Below are 15,137 nucleotides of genomic sequence, written 5' to 3'. Positions count from 1 at the left end.
ACCGACCTCCTTAAGGAGGGTGGGGCCGAGAGACCAAAGAAAGAGGCTGATAACTTCAGAATTAAACAGTTAACTAAGGGAACTTATGGACAGAAGCAAAGTCTTGCAGGGCATTAAGAGTTTGGATCTCCAAACCCAAAAGGGGATGGTGGCTTGATAAAGGTATAGCCTTTCGGCACACAGCAAGTGGCACCTGCTTGTTAAGAGCTGTGCACTCCAAGGTAGTAAGCAACTTGATGGGCCTACTTATCTATCTAAGACTATTCATTCCTTCAGGTGATACTGGGCCCACCCTTCCTGGGGTGAACCGGAGGTCACGGAGAGCAACTGTTTCTTAAGATGGTAGGTAGGTCAGTCAAGTGCTAGAAACCATTTTGCTTAACACACACGTATATTATCTTGTCATAGAAAATTTGGAAAACACCAAAGATATAGAAATAAAAGAAAAAATAACTTTATAATCCTGCCATGCAAATGTAATCACATTAACAGTTTGATGCATTTCTTTCCACTGCTTTCTCCCCTTTGTTTGTTAGTGTGAGTGCCAGTTACACTGAATGGTGGCAGAAATTGCATTATGGGGTAATTCTTGGATGTTGGGGCGAGTGGGTTACTTTTGGAGAAGGGTATTCAGGATAATACTCCCTTGAAGTTGGGAAGAGAGGTTGAAGGTGGGACTGCTACTCTACAGCCATGTCGGGTTCTGCCCACCACCCACAAATTCCAGAGGCAGAGGTTTGGTGAAATAAGAAAGGAGTCTTTTATTCAAAGGCTGTACAATTTTAGAACAATAACGGGCTGCTGCCATTCCCTCTAAAAATATCCAAAGACAAATAACCCCTCCACCTTTGCCAGATCAGTTCAAGGCTGTGCCTGGAATTCCTTCTCCCATTTAAAAACACTGCCTTTTGGGATATACAGGTGGCTTAGCTGGTTCCTGGTCATGGTTTGCACTCAGGGATCTTTCTGGAGTCTATGTGTGCCAGTATCTTACTTGCAGTGTGCTGCCCTTTCTTCCAGCTGAGGCTCACCGGCTCAGGGCCTACACCTGGTCCCTCTGGCCATCAGCTGGCTGTTGAGTCCTCATGGCTGACTGAGTACAGTGCCAATTGACAGCACCGCTGCGGCCTCTTGGACTGGGAGGGTGTGGAAATGCCATCAGACCATGAGGTCTTCAGGGCTCACTGGCCCAAACGCTTAAATCCGTGAACCCCAACCAGGTTAGTGAGGGGAAGGAAAAAGTGACGCGTTTCCACATGCCCTCTGTGCGTATCTTTCACCCCAAAATCCCACCCAAGGTGCAAGTGTCCAAATTATCAGCCAAGTTAGGTTGGCATCCACCACGCTTAGCCTACACAGTGTCTCTGCCCCTCTTCCTGCTGCCATAACTCAGAAGCGGGTAGGAGGGTCTTTTTGCCTCCAACATTCCACTAGCCTGGTTCATATTCTGTGCAAACTTCCTTCTTTTGGGTTGCACTGCGCTGCTCGGTTGCTCGGGCAACCATGCCTGTGCGCCAACTTGTTTACTGTTGCTTGCGGCAGCGCCCTCCTATAGCTCCCCTCTTCTTCTCCAAGCGAAGGCAGGTTCTTTCAGGCTGCCTTGGGGTTTCCTCCCCCACTTCAGGGAGGGCAGCCTTTCCTGCTTCCTCGGGGTCTCTTCCTGCTCCCCAGTGATCTAGCCAGATGCCCCTGTTACAGGAAGAAGCAACTTCTCTGCTTGGATTAGAGCAGAGGGCTTCAATATATTTGATTTTAGAGTATGCACAAGACTGTATACCCTCCAGTCTATATTTTATGTATATGTATCTACATATATATTTATATACCTATATTTGAATATATCTCTTAATATAGTTGAGATCATGCCATTTTTATGGCTATTATGCATTAACACCATGTCATTACCATTTCCTAATTTTCTTTAAAAATTGTGATGAACAGATTTATGTAAAAGATTCTAAGATGGCATTTTACTCCTTTGCACTTTTCTTCTTGGAGAGGTGCTTCTCCTGGCTTTTGCTAAGAGGCCAGCATTAGTGCTGGTTAGAAATTGTGGTGTCTCTAAGTTCTTTAAGATGCTGATGTGCTGATGAACACCCCCCACCCCCGCTCCCCGTACCTCATACCTCAGCAGAGAAACCAGTGATGGCCACTCAGCCTTATAAGGCAGGGATTGGTTTCTTAAAAAAAAAAAAAGTTGGTGAGGCAACATGGCCATGAATTTAATATTCAGATTCCGCCTCCCTATATTGTTTTGTTGAAACTGGTAAATAAAGTGGTGCCCTGAGGCAGAAGTTGGCAACCCAAGTATTTTAAGATCAGTTCAGGTGCGCTGTAGATGAAAAGCAAGATGCCCCTTGCGTCATGGGGCGCGTGTGTAGTAGAGGCAGCTGCTTTTGTAGTTCTGGCACAGTTTTAAAATGTCAACTTCTGAGCTAATTCAATAAGCCTTGGACTTCAGAAAATCAATGTTTTGTTTTGATTGCTTTGATACCCCCCCCCCCCCCCCCCCCAGTTCAGGAAAGCAATATTCTGGATGTCAGGAAAATAAATAGTTATATTGACTATTTTGGTTGACATGAGGGCTAACTATTCTAATCGATATATTCTTGATACAGCAAACTCAGTCTCTCTTCCTCACTCTGTATCCATCCGCCCATCTATCCAATTTTAAACATTTTAATGGGAAATACATATACAGGACACAAAATGGAGAAGGTACAAAAGGATATGGGGAAAAGCAGCTCTTTTACCTTTGTTCCTTAGTCCTCTGACCCAACAAATGCTTCCGTTTTGAAGACCCATTTTTTATTTTCCCCTTATTCTAGATCCCACCCTGCATAGCCAGAGTGACTCCGGCAAAATCACACAGTTAAATCACTGGGTGACTGACCTCTGCCAGCATAGTCAACATAATATGATATCAGGTTCCTGAGGAGAGTTTTCAGGGGTCTTGGATCTTGTGTTATGTCTAAAAATATAAAAGTTTTTACCAGATATCAGTAGGCAATACCCAATTTTTGATTTATGACAACTGATTTTTTAATTTGTAAATTAAAAATATAACACACTTTTGTTTAAAAAAATCAGTATAGTACAATAGGATATGTAATAAAAAGTGAGCTCATCCTAATTCTAGACCCCAGTTCTACTCTTCTCTCTCAGAAAGCCGCTGTTGCAGTTTCTTGTGTTTCATTCCAGAAACCTTCCATATAGTGTTCATGTACACTTTCACATTATCCTTAAAAAAATAAATGGAAATATATTTAGAAAATTATTATTATTTGAGGATAACTGGACTTAGAAAAGTTCACATAAATTGAATTTACTTAAAGTTAGGACAAATATTTCATAGTAAATATTGATCTGCTTCATGCCATGTGTTTTCTTTCTTCTTTTTTATCCTTACCTAAGGACATGTGTGTTGATTTTAGAAAGGAGAAGGAAGGGAGAGAAACATGGATATAAGAGAGAAACATTTATCAGTTGCCTCTAGTATACCTTGACTGGGAACCAAACTTGCAACCCAAGCGTGTGCCCTGACTTGGAATCGATCCCATGACTTTTTGGTTTATGGGGTGATGCTCCAGGCAACTGAGCCACACCAGCCAGGGCCCATGTGTTCTCTTAAAGAGAAGATGTATAATCCAGAATTCTAATATATTTTTAAAAGATTTTATTTATTTATTTTTAGAGAGAGGGGAAGGGAGGGAGAAAGAGAAGGGGAGAAACATCAATGTGTGGTTGCCTCTCAGACGCACCCAAATGGACCTGGCCTGTAAGCCAGGCATGTGCCCTGACTGGGAATCAAACTGGCAACCCTTTGGTTCACAGGCCAGAGCTCAATCAACTGAGCCACACCAGACAGGGCCAGAATTCTAATATTTTTATTGCCAGAAAATTTAATGTCAATTTTGCATTGATCATGGCTTAATGGAAGGTCACAATAGTAGTCACAATAGTTACAATAGTAGTGGGTTGAACCTCTGGCCTGACCCAAGACACACAGTCTCATTGTTTTTTGGTGTTAAAATAGGCATAACATAAAACTTGCTATTTTAACCATTTAAAGTGTAAAATTCAGGGCTGTTAAGTACATTCACAATGTTGTTCACCCATCATCAGTATTTAGTTCCAGAACTTTTTCATCATCCTCTCCTCCAGCTCCTGGTAACCACTACTCTGCTTTCTATCTATGTGGATTTGTCTATTCTGGATATTTCCTGTAAGTGGAATCTTGTGGCTTTTTGTGTCTGGCTTCTTTTATCTAGCATAATATTTTCAGGGTTTATCCAGATTGTAGTATTTTGTTCCTTTTTATGATCAAATAATATTCCATTGTACGGGTATGCCAATTTTGTTTATTCATTAGTTGATGGACATTTGGATTGTTTCTACCCTTTGGCTTTTGTGAGAGAACATGCATGTATAAGTTTTTCTTTGAGCGTATGTTTTCGGTTCTTTTGGGTCTATACCTAGGGATGGGATTGCAGTCCATATGGTAATTCTAGGTTTAAGTTTTTGAGGCAACATCTATTTCTTTGAACTTCTCCGATGCTGGTCCTTTTGCTCCAAACCGTAATATGGATTTCTCCTTCTATCATTAGGCTTCCAAATCAGAGAAGATTAATTAATTAATATCTGGATTAATTGATTAAAATCTTGTTAAAAGTCAAGTTTTACATTCCGATAATTAGCGTTATAATAGGTGTTATCACATATTAAACTTTATAGAAAACTATATAATATTGACTTTATATGTCTTGCTCTTAATATAGTCAATGCACTGGGCTGTCAGAGGTAAAAAAGATCTCATGCTGGAAGAAACTGACCAGACTGATACCGACAAGGCTGAAAATGAGGAACAGAATGAGCAAAGAGAAATAAAGAGAGAGGAACTGGGTTCAGCCACAGAGAACATGGAGCAAACAGAATCTGAGTCCCTGGAGAATTCATTCTCCCCACAGAATCCAGATTCTTTAGGTAAGTCATGTCATATTGCTTTGCAGAGAAGGTCTGAGTCTTGCCAAATTTAAGGATTGGTTTGGCATTTTAAAAGGTGCTTACTTAGCATTGACACAGAAACTAGAGGATACATTCTTTTTTAAAAAAATATTTGTTTGTTTGTTTGTTTATTTTATTTTTTAGATAGAGGGGAAAGGAGAAAGAGAGGGAGAGAGGGAGAGAAACATCATTGTGTGGTTGCCTCTCACTTGCGCCCCCAACTGGGGACCTGACGTGCAACCTAGTCATGTGCCCTGACTGGGAATCCAACCAGCGACACTTGGCTGGCGGGCCGACGCTCAATCCACTGAGCCATAGCAGCCAGGGCTTGAAGATACATTCTTTAATACATTCCTGGCAAAGGAAACAGATATTTCTGAGAATGTCTTCCTCTCCACTGAAATAATGCCAGGTAACATTTATTGGGGGTATTTACTATGTGCAAGAATGCTTTTACATACATTAATTTACATTGTTATCTCATTTAACATTAATTTTGCATATATTAATTTATGTAATCCTCACTACAAGTTTGTGAGGTTGGTATCAACATTATTTTGATTTTACAGATGAGAAAAATGAAGTCCAGAGAGGTTGAATGATTTTCTCAAGGCTACAGAGCTTTTATGTGGCAGGGGGAGGGGTCTGAACTAAGGCAGTTTGGCTTTGGTCTGTTTGTAAGACACTGTACTATCTTGAGAAGATACCTTATCTGTAAGTAGCTCTATAGACATTCTGAATTGTTTAAAGATCCACTGAAGCAGGGTATTAAGATGTTGAACTTCTGGCTTCCAAGCTACACATCCTGACTCTATTACTTATCATTTATATTACTTGGTGAAACTCACTTCTCCAGACCCCAGTTTCTTCATCTACAAACTAGAAATCATAATGGTACCTTCTTATAGACTTATCATGAGGATCAAATGAGGAGATCCATGCAAAATGCTTAGCACAGTGATTTGCCTATAGCGGGAGGACCCTGGGTAAATGTGAGCTATTATTATCATTTCTAGCCACCCCACTGTGTGTCTTGTATAGATAGATATGTTATGTACACACATTGTAACTGTTCAAAATCTTATTTGATTTTCAGGCTTGTGATACAACACTCCAACAGATTTTAGCTTTTAAGTAGAAGGTTCCTGAACATCCTTGAACACTTATTTAATAAAAGAAGGAAATTAGATAGTTTGTGGTGAATTATAATCTTTCTCGAAATAGTCACTTCAAATCTCTCTTTGGGGAGAACTTTTTAATGCTCACTACTTTCTGGAAATAAAGATTCTTAGAGTTTGATTCGGGTGTCATTGCTGGTAACCCAAAAAATCGTTTTGGAGTCTGTACACTGATTGCATCAGCCTATGACTGATCAAAGCAGAAGACCGAATGTCAGAAAAACTTTTAAGCAAATTCACACATACAAACACCCACTCACATGCACACACAGGCAAACATACGAATACTTCTCCATTCAGCCTTGAAATGTTCAGATCTGTCCCTCCCTACCCCTAAGTGTGGATGAAAAAGAGGGGTTCTATGGAAAGTAACTTCACAGGATGATCTGATCATAAATTCCTAATTGAGCAAGTCATGGTGGGTAGTCACACCCCAGGCCTATAACTTCTTTAGTAAAAGGTTCATCTCTGCCCTGTCCATTGCTTGTGCCTCTAGGTTAACATACCTTTGAAATGCCTCTTTTCAGACCCCTCCTAACCATGCTCTCCCCCAAGAGGGAACATATTCTTAACCTGTAGTCTTGTCCTCACCTTCATGTAATCTTTCTTACATTCCCTCCTTAATCTCAAATGCATAAAAGAAACTACAAACTGTTTTCTGGGAAGCATTTTTCTGTCTGTTGAGATCTTGCTTCCAGGCATATCCCCTGTTTAACTCAAATAGTGAATTTTTATAAATATTCTCTACAGGTTTGGAAGTTCTTATGTTGATAAGAGTTAACTTCCCTGAGTTTTCTTATCCGTATATAATGGTTAAAATATTAGTTTCTACTTCATAAGGGTAAATCTTTGGTATAAATTATTAACATCTTACCATAATTGATTAACTTAAGCAGACTTCTTGAGGAGTAAATAACTTAATATATGTAAAATATTTAGATCAGGCATATAGTATTTTTTAGTGTCAGATTTTATTATTATAGGAATTTTCCCTAGACCCTTATGTTTAGGATTAACTTATTGTTTTTAACAGCTGATAAATATTCCACAGAGCAGACATACTATACTATACTTTACTCAGGATAAATTGTGATGTCAGGTTGATGCCCTCCATTTTGAAGGCATTTTCTTTCTGTGGTTGAGGAATGAAGTGGAGGGGATGAGAAGGGGGAGGGTCATTTTTTTGAGAAGCTGTTTGTTGAAGAATAAGAATTATGAAGTTTTGCCAAAGGTTGCATTTACCAGTATTTTTTAATGTTGTTTAAGAGATTATTGACTATTCCGAGTAGTGCCTTGTAGTTGGAGTTTGATATACCAACGTGTAACTGTATGATTATTTATAATTTCATTTCACTGTAGTGTAAATTTTTATAACATCAGCATTTAAGAAATAGTATTCAGGGCCCTGGCTGCTGTGGCTCAGTGGATTGAGTGTCTGCCTGCGAACCAAGTGTCACTGGTTGGATTCCCAGTCAGGGCACATGACTAGGTTGCAGGTCAGGTCCCCAGTTGGGGGCGCGGGAGAAGCAACCACCCATTGGTGTTTCCCTCTCTTTCTCCCTCCCTTCCCTTCGCTCTGAAAATAAATAAATACAATCTAAAATAATAATAATAATAAAAAGTTAACAATAGAAAATATATTTTAAAAAAAGAAAAAAAAAAAAAAGAAATAGTATTCATGTCAGCTTTACCAAGCCCTGAGAGGCTCTTCTCACATAACTTTTCAGCATATTTGTTAATTTCCTCAAGCAATGCTTAATATTTACTTTGGAGTTTGCGTTTTGATGCCGCTTCTGTGATGAGCAGTCATCAAATAATCCCCATCATTTTCTGACCTCCTTGCAACCAGTAAAATATGGATCATGGCATCTGAAAACTGGTGTGCTAGACAATCTCACCAGTACTTTTTCTGTTTAACTGTGTAAGAAATATGGCTACTGGTAAATACAATCAAGTAGTTTTGAATAACATCCTGGGATAAAAACAAACAAAAAATCAAATGTAGCAGTAGCTGTTGGTGTGCAATCATGTCCTGTGGGCATCCCTCTACCTTCCCAGCTTTGCCAACCCTGTGGCTTCTAGCAGAGGGCTTCCTCTGGCAGAGGAGCCTGCCTGGCAGCAGGTGAGATGTGAGAAAACATGGTCAAGCCAAAAGAAGAAAATGCAACTGATAATCTTACCAACTTGAGAATATATCTATTGATCTTTTGGTATATTTTTATATATTAGTCTACCTAAAACTAAAAGGACTATACAGTACATATTTTATGTGTGTGTTTCAATTACAGGTTGTCAGAAGGATTTCCTTTTTTGCTTTTTCCCCCAAATGGAAATTCTTTGGATTTTTTTTCTTTGATAATTCTAAAGAAAGTGCAAACAGATCCTGTTTTTCTGAGATAATCACTTTCAACTATTCTGTGTGTAATTTCCCTGACTATTTAGATCATATTTAAAAATATTTTATATATTTTTAATATTTTAAACATCAATAGAAGCATATTTTATTTATTTTCTGTAACCTGCTTTTTCATTAGCAATATTACAAACAAAAAGTGAAAAATGCTATACTTGTATATTGCAGGAAAGTAAGAAAATACAGATAAACAAAAAAGGGTATAAAAATGAAAATCACATCTATTCCAACTATGCAGGGATAACTATTGTTAACATTTAGTGGTAATTGCTTTTATACTAAAAACTTTTTTTAAATAAATACTCATGTAAATAAGAAATGTAAAAATGAGATCACACTGTCTAAACTGTTTTATGATTACCTGTCACTTAGCAATATGTTATGAGCATATGTGACAGTAAATATTAAAAAATTGTTAATGACTATATCAAAATCTTTTAACCAGATTTCTATTGTTGAAGACTTAGAATGGTTCTTGATTTTTAAAAACATTTATAAAAGGTTTTATAATAAACATTTTATGGTTAAAACACTTGAGCACATCCAGGATTATTTCCTTAAGATAAATTTCTAGTAGTAGAATTACTGGGTAAAGGTTTATACATTTCAATGAGTTTGATAAATATTGCAAGCTGTCTACCAGAAGAGTTTTGCTAATTTACACTTCCTTTAGTAGAGAAGGAAAATGACCTTTATCTAATTTTCAACAAAGTTTTTATTAGACTAAAAAAAGACCTTATTTCCATGGAATAAATTATTTGTATTTCCAGAGATTCTTTACCATTGACCTTTTATTTTTGGCAGTTGTTTGAAAGTTGCTTCCAGTTTCTTTGCAGGTGAATTGTGAAAATTTCCGCCACTGGAGGCATCTATAAACATCCTTTTATTATTAAGCTTAACCATGTGAGATCCTCTCATACATATAAACTAAGTCCATAAGAATTCAAAAGTCTGCTTAAGTTAATCAGCTTCTGTAAGATATTAAAAATAATTAATACCAAAGACTTACCCTTACATTTTATTTATTGCCATGAAGTCTTATTAGCATGCTGTTTTATTATTACAAGTTTGACTTCCTTGTTTCTACCTCTGAGTTAAAAATCTTCTCTTCTACCCTTTAAAGCTTTTTCAGATGTGAACAGTTGGCACCTTCGTTTCCGCTGGTCTGGGGATGCTCCATCAGAACTTCTGAGGAAATTCAGGAACTATGAAATATGAAATGTTCCTTCTCTATACAAGAAAGCGAGTGAGCAAGACCATCCCCTGCGCTGCCAACATGCAGCCTTTGTTCACATCTTTAAAATGTCGTGTTTATATGTCACATCTGTGCATCACTGAGCGTTGATTGAGTCCTCCATCCTTGAACCCATTCACATGATGTGTTTTTTAAATGATGAAAATTTCAGAAGACAAAATTTTTAAAATATTTGAATCAATTAAGGCTCTTAGATCCAGGGTGGATTGTATTATGTGTTTTCCTGTTAATGTTATTTATAGAAATCCATTAAAAATTGATCTCTGTGTTTAAATATTTAATCGATTATATGATAATCTCTTTTAGTGCTGGATGTACAAGAAATGTTTTCTGACTCTGGACTTAAAATGAAATGTGAAATTACTTGTCTAAACTCCATAGAATGAAATAAATAATTTTCCCAAACTTCGTAATAAATGTATAATTCATCTGTATTTTGAAAGTAATTTGAATAGGTATTTCTACTTTAACTTTAATAATTGTAAGCTAAAAAGGCATTTATTTGAGGAAATATGTTTCTACTAGGTTTCTTTTATTATATAGCAAGTGATTAAAATTTATTTTCTTACAATATGAAGGCTGGAAGTCTAAGATTAAGGTGTCTACAGGTTTGGTTTCTTCTGAGGCGGCTCTCCTTGGTTTGTATATGGCTGCTTTCTCACTGTGTCCTCACATGGCCTTTTTCTGTGCATGTACATCTCTGGTGTTTCTGCTTCTTGTAGGGACATTGGTCATATTGGATGAGGGCCCCACCCTAACAGCCTCCTATTGACTTAATCACCTCTTTAAAGACCTTATCTTCAAATGAGGTTACATTCTGAGGTACTGAAAGTTGGGGACTTCAATATATGAACAACTAAAGTTTATAATACTGCTGAAAACTTTTTAAATAAGAAAAAAAATACAGTCCTGTATTGGTTCCTTTAATTTTATTTGTATTTTTATTGTTTTGTCAAATCTGTTTAAAGAATTATTTATGTGAATATTTCATCACTTCAGTAAAATGTGATCTGGCATTTTTGCCACATCTGCAAACTTTACTTTAAAAAAGAAAATAAATGCAAAAATGTAGCATATTGAAATAATAAAAGGAGGTCTTGGACTACAAGTACCTATCATAATATCTACCTGGTCCAGATAGGCACTAAAAAAAAAAAAAGAAAAAAATTGGATTGAATAAGTGAATTTTTAAATCTAAGAATTGGAGTTTTAATTTTTTCTCTCCCACTTCCCCCCAGATTGTCTGACTTATAGCACTGGTGACTTTTAATGACTTGCCAATGGGAAAAGCACTTCCACTCCATGGCCTACTCTGCTTCTGTTACAGATGGATTTCCCAGTTGCTGACAAGGCTGAACGCCAGCTCTCATTTACTTTTTTCTCCCATGAGGCCTGAAGCCTCCAAATAAGAAGTGAGAAAGAGCGCCACTTGAATGGGAATTTATGGTAGGCCAGCATTGTGCTAAGCACTTTATATACTTGATCTCATATAACTTAGTAGGAGACCTTTTATTCTTAAACACTTAAATACTCTCTTGAACTCAGAGTTTGAAAGGGAGGGGACTGGGCTTTGATAATACAGTTTTTCTCTTTGAATAAAAAATAAAGGGAAAACTGGACAACTTTTCTTCAATAATTTGTTTGAATTCCCTAGCATGTTCAGCACAATCGCAATTGTACGTATGTGTAATAGCACATTTTCAAAGCCATTTATTTTTGGATTTTGGCTCTACTTCATGGCAGAACAAACTTATTATAACAAGATAATTTTAGATAAAAGTTATTAAGCTCTTAATAAGCTCTAGATGATGAAGATAATTAGTTTCATATTTGATATTGAATGGATAAATGAATGAGGTACATGTTTCTTGAGAGCATTATTATGTGAACACTATTATACTATTGTTTGTGTAGGGTATAAAAATGCTTAAGTGATGTTTTTGTTCTCAAGTAGTTGATAATTTAGTGAAATAAGACAGGTATCTGAATTTTGTATAAAAGGAGCATGTTGAATTAGTGTAAGTATGTAATATGCTTAGAACGTGCCTGGCACAGAGCATTATGTGTGCTAGTTACTATTCTTAGTATATATAATTATATGTTAAGTCTTGTGATAATCAATTAACAGAATCAGGGCCTCCTTCTCTCCTCAATCCCTTTCCCCCAATTTTCTATCTCAGAGGCACTCTTTCTTGCATATCTTTCTATAGCTATCCTGTGCATTACACACATAGATGTGTTTCTGTTCTTTTCTTTATACAAATGGTAGCATACTATTTACCCTGCTGCACACCTTCCATTTATTCAGTTAATCCTGGAGATGTTTCCATTTTTAGTACAAGTGCTACTTTATTATTTTCATCTGCTTCATGCTATTCTATTGTGTGGATAAACCATAATTTAACTTACCTTCTATTGATGCTTTTCAAGGTTATTTACAGGTTTTGTGTGTGTATGATCACAAGTAACACTGCAATGAATAGCTTTATACATAGCATTTCTTGTATGTGAAATATACCCGTAGGATAAATACCTAGTACTGGAATGGATAAACAGTGATATATATATATAAAAATTCTAACTTGATTACCAAATTCTTAAACAAATAACATGTAACTTGGCAAGTTTTGGAAATCGTAGGGCCATTGGCTTGGAAAACCCAGAAAACAGTGCTTGTTCATCGGGATTCTTGCCTTCAGGTTTTTTTTATCACTCTAGGCTAGACTTTGTTCAGTTGCTCAGTGTGGCATTATGCTTATGGAATAATTTCCCCAGCACCTCCCATAACTCCTGATACCAGAGAGTGCCCAAGATATAAAGCAATAATAAAATGAGAGTACACTTTTCTTCTGCTACCTTCCATAGAGACAGGAAGAGAAAAGGGTGTTTTTTCAGTGTTATGGCTTCTTGCCTTCTGGGTATCCTGAAGTGTTGAAATAAAATTCTGAAACAGTTTTGCTCTTTTAAGTTAAAGGACAACTCAACAGAGCAACTCTGGAAAACCTAGGCAGAATTCACAATTTCCTAGAATCCCAAATAGTTTCTGGTCCCCAGTGGATATATCCCAGCTTGTCAAAAATATGCCCCTTGATGAACAAATCAGAAATGCAAAAAGGACTTTGCAGATATTTCTTGTAAAGAGAGAGCTGGGTAAGGGGAAGATAAGGTTGTTTTCCTGCTTATGAATTTTCATATCCTCTCTGTGCCCAGATCTGATGGTGGTTACAAGATCAATCACAGCAGCAAGTGTCGATGACTAATGCAGTCATTGAAAGGGTCTTTAATTTCCTGGAGACAAACACCATTACCCGCCATCTCCATATCATGGATGGAGAGATGCCGGGACTACTGGGGAGTAGTGATGAAAGAAATTATAAAACTGATGCAATTACTGTGAAAATGATTAAATGTCTCTTAATGAAAGGCTTCAGTTCCCTTCAATTTCAGGCTTTGTGATATGAATCAGTGTGGCTGTGCCTTCCAGGATTATTACTTCTTGGCTTTCTGTGTCATCTCACCCTCATTGTGGGGGAATATTTTGCATCAGTTTGCACATTTTCATCCTTTCTCTTCCCACCTAGGCTTTTGTTTCTTCCAATGTTTTTGATTTGATGATTCTTATATTAATTAGCTGCCAAGAGTGAATGTTTCCATAGTGGAATCTAGGTTAGGTTTGTGGAGAACTGGATCTTTCTCTGGTCCTAGACTACTGTGGGATTTAGGGAAAATTCAGTTTCTTCTGCCTGTGGCTGGAAATCAGAATCTGCCTTTTGTAGTCACAGGCTCTTGGCTCAGGACCAGGTCCAGAGCTGGGCTGTTATGGGCCTCCAGCGGGAACCAGGATGGGTATGGGAACTGATGAGGAATGTATAGTCCAGAAGTAGACGTAAAGGGTTAGTGAGAAAGGGAAAGCAGAGAAAGAGGATGTGTCTTCTTCATCAGTCTTCCTAATAACTTCACATCTTACTGTTCTTCTTAAAAAAGGGAATCTCACCTCTGAAGACAATGGTGATTTGTCTTCAAAGTATATTAAATATAAATAAACCATATTAAATACTTTCCAGTGGGAGACTCAGACGAGAGTACAGATAATGACAGTGCAGTGTGTTGTGCTGCAGCAGAGGTATGTCCAAAGCCCTAGGTGAGGCAAGCAAAGGAGTAAGTCAGCTTTGAGGAGGATATCTGAGCTGGGGTTTGAAAGATGTGTAGGAATCTTAGGCTGACGGGCTGGGATAGGAGTAGGAGAGGGTATTTTTAGTGAAAGAAACAGCTTAAGGATTTGACAGTGCATAGTGTGTTTGGAAAGAAAAAATTTCTGAGTGACTGACATGTAAGTTATATAAAGTTATTTGCCAGACCTCCTTGCTCTGAAAAATCTCTTTGCTAAGCACTCCCCACCACTATCTGAGCCACTACCTCCTTCCTCCAGGCTCCTCTCACCAAAACCTTGTGGCTCCTAGATCTAAACCTTGAATCTCTCCTTCACCTCCTGATTTCTTTTTCCACCTCCTCACTCCTGCCTAGATTCCCCTCCATTCACTTAAAGTTCAGAGTCCCTTTTACATAGTCAAAACCATCCAGTGCTCAGCCAACCAGAGGAATAATAAAATGCTGAGATTGTTAACCTACTCCTAGGAAGGTGGTTTAAATGTCATTAACTCTGAGGAGCTTATTTGTATCTTGATCCAAACAAAAGGGTTAAAAACTGAGAAATTTATGAGTTGATTGAAAATTTGAACATTAACTAGATATTAATGATTAACATTTTTAGGTATGATAATGGCATTGTGGTAATGTTAAAACAAGTCTTTACCTTTAGAGATGCATCAGATATTAATAACTGAAATGACATGAAGTCTGGGATTTGCTTCAAAATAATATAGTATGGGAGGGGAAGTGGATGAGATACAGATGAAACAAGATTTTCTATGACTGATAATTGTTAAACTAGGGTAATAGGTACCTAAGGATTCATTATGATAGCCTTTCTATTTCTGTATATGTTTGCATATGCATTATGTTGGAAACACTCTATGTTACTGGTAGAACTGTGTCCTTAAAGAAGATATATTAAAGTCTTAATCCCTGGTACTGTTGAATGTGACATTATTTGGAATTGGGTCTTTTCAGATAAAATCGAATTAAGATGAGGTCTTTAGGGTAGACACTAATCTCATATGACTGGGAGAAATCTATCTGGCTAACTAATGTTTGACAAGCAAGCCAGGAATACTCAATGGATAAAGAGAAGTTTATTCAATAAATGATATTGGGAAAACTTGATAAC

General features: G+C 37.4%; 1 protein-coding gene across 1 annotated transcript in view; it reads left to right on the top strand.

Annotated features, from left to right (window-relative positions):
* The window catches only part of DNAJC12 (DnaJ heat shock protein family (Hsp40) member C12), a 39,251-nt gene extending 28,996 nt beyond the window's left edge, over nt 1-10,255 (top strand). The window contains exons 5-6 of the mRNA XM_090278090.1: nt 4,779-4,983; nt 9,719-10,255. Of these exons, the coding sequence (XP_090134216.1) occupies nt 4,779-4,983; nt 9,719-9,813 (300 nt within the window). The 3' untranslated portion in view covers nt 9,814-10,255. The remainder of the gene's footprint in view (nt 1-4,778; nt 4,984-9,718) is intronic.
* Nucleotides 10,256-15,137: the final 4,882 nt, after the last annotated feature.

This window comes from Furipterus horrens, unplaced genomic scaffold (genome assembly GCF_987537825.1).
Source record: "Furipterus horrens unplaced genomic scaffold, mFurHor1.1.pri manual_scaffold_5, whole genome shotgun sequence".
NCBI classification, from domain to species: Eukaryota; Metazoa; Chordata; class Mammalia; order Chiroptera; family Furipteridae; genus Furipterus; species Furipterus horrens.
The sequence above is the reverse complement of the archived record's forward strand: the minus strand, read 5'-3'. Positions and strand labels throughout refer to the sequence as shown.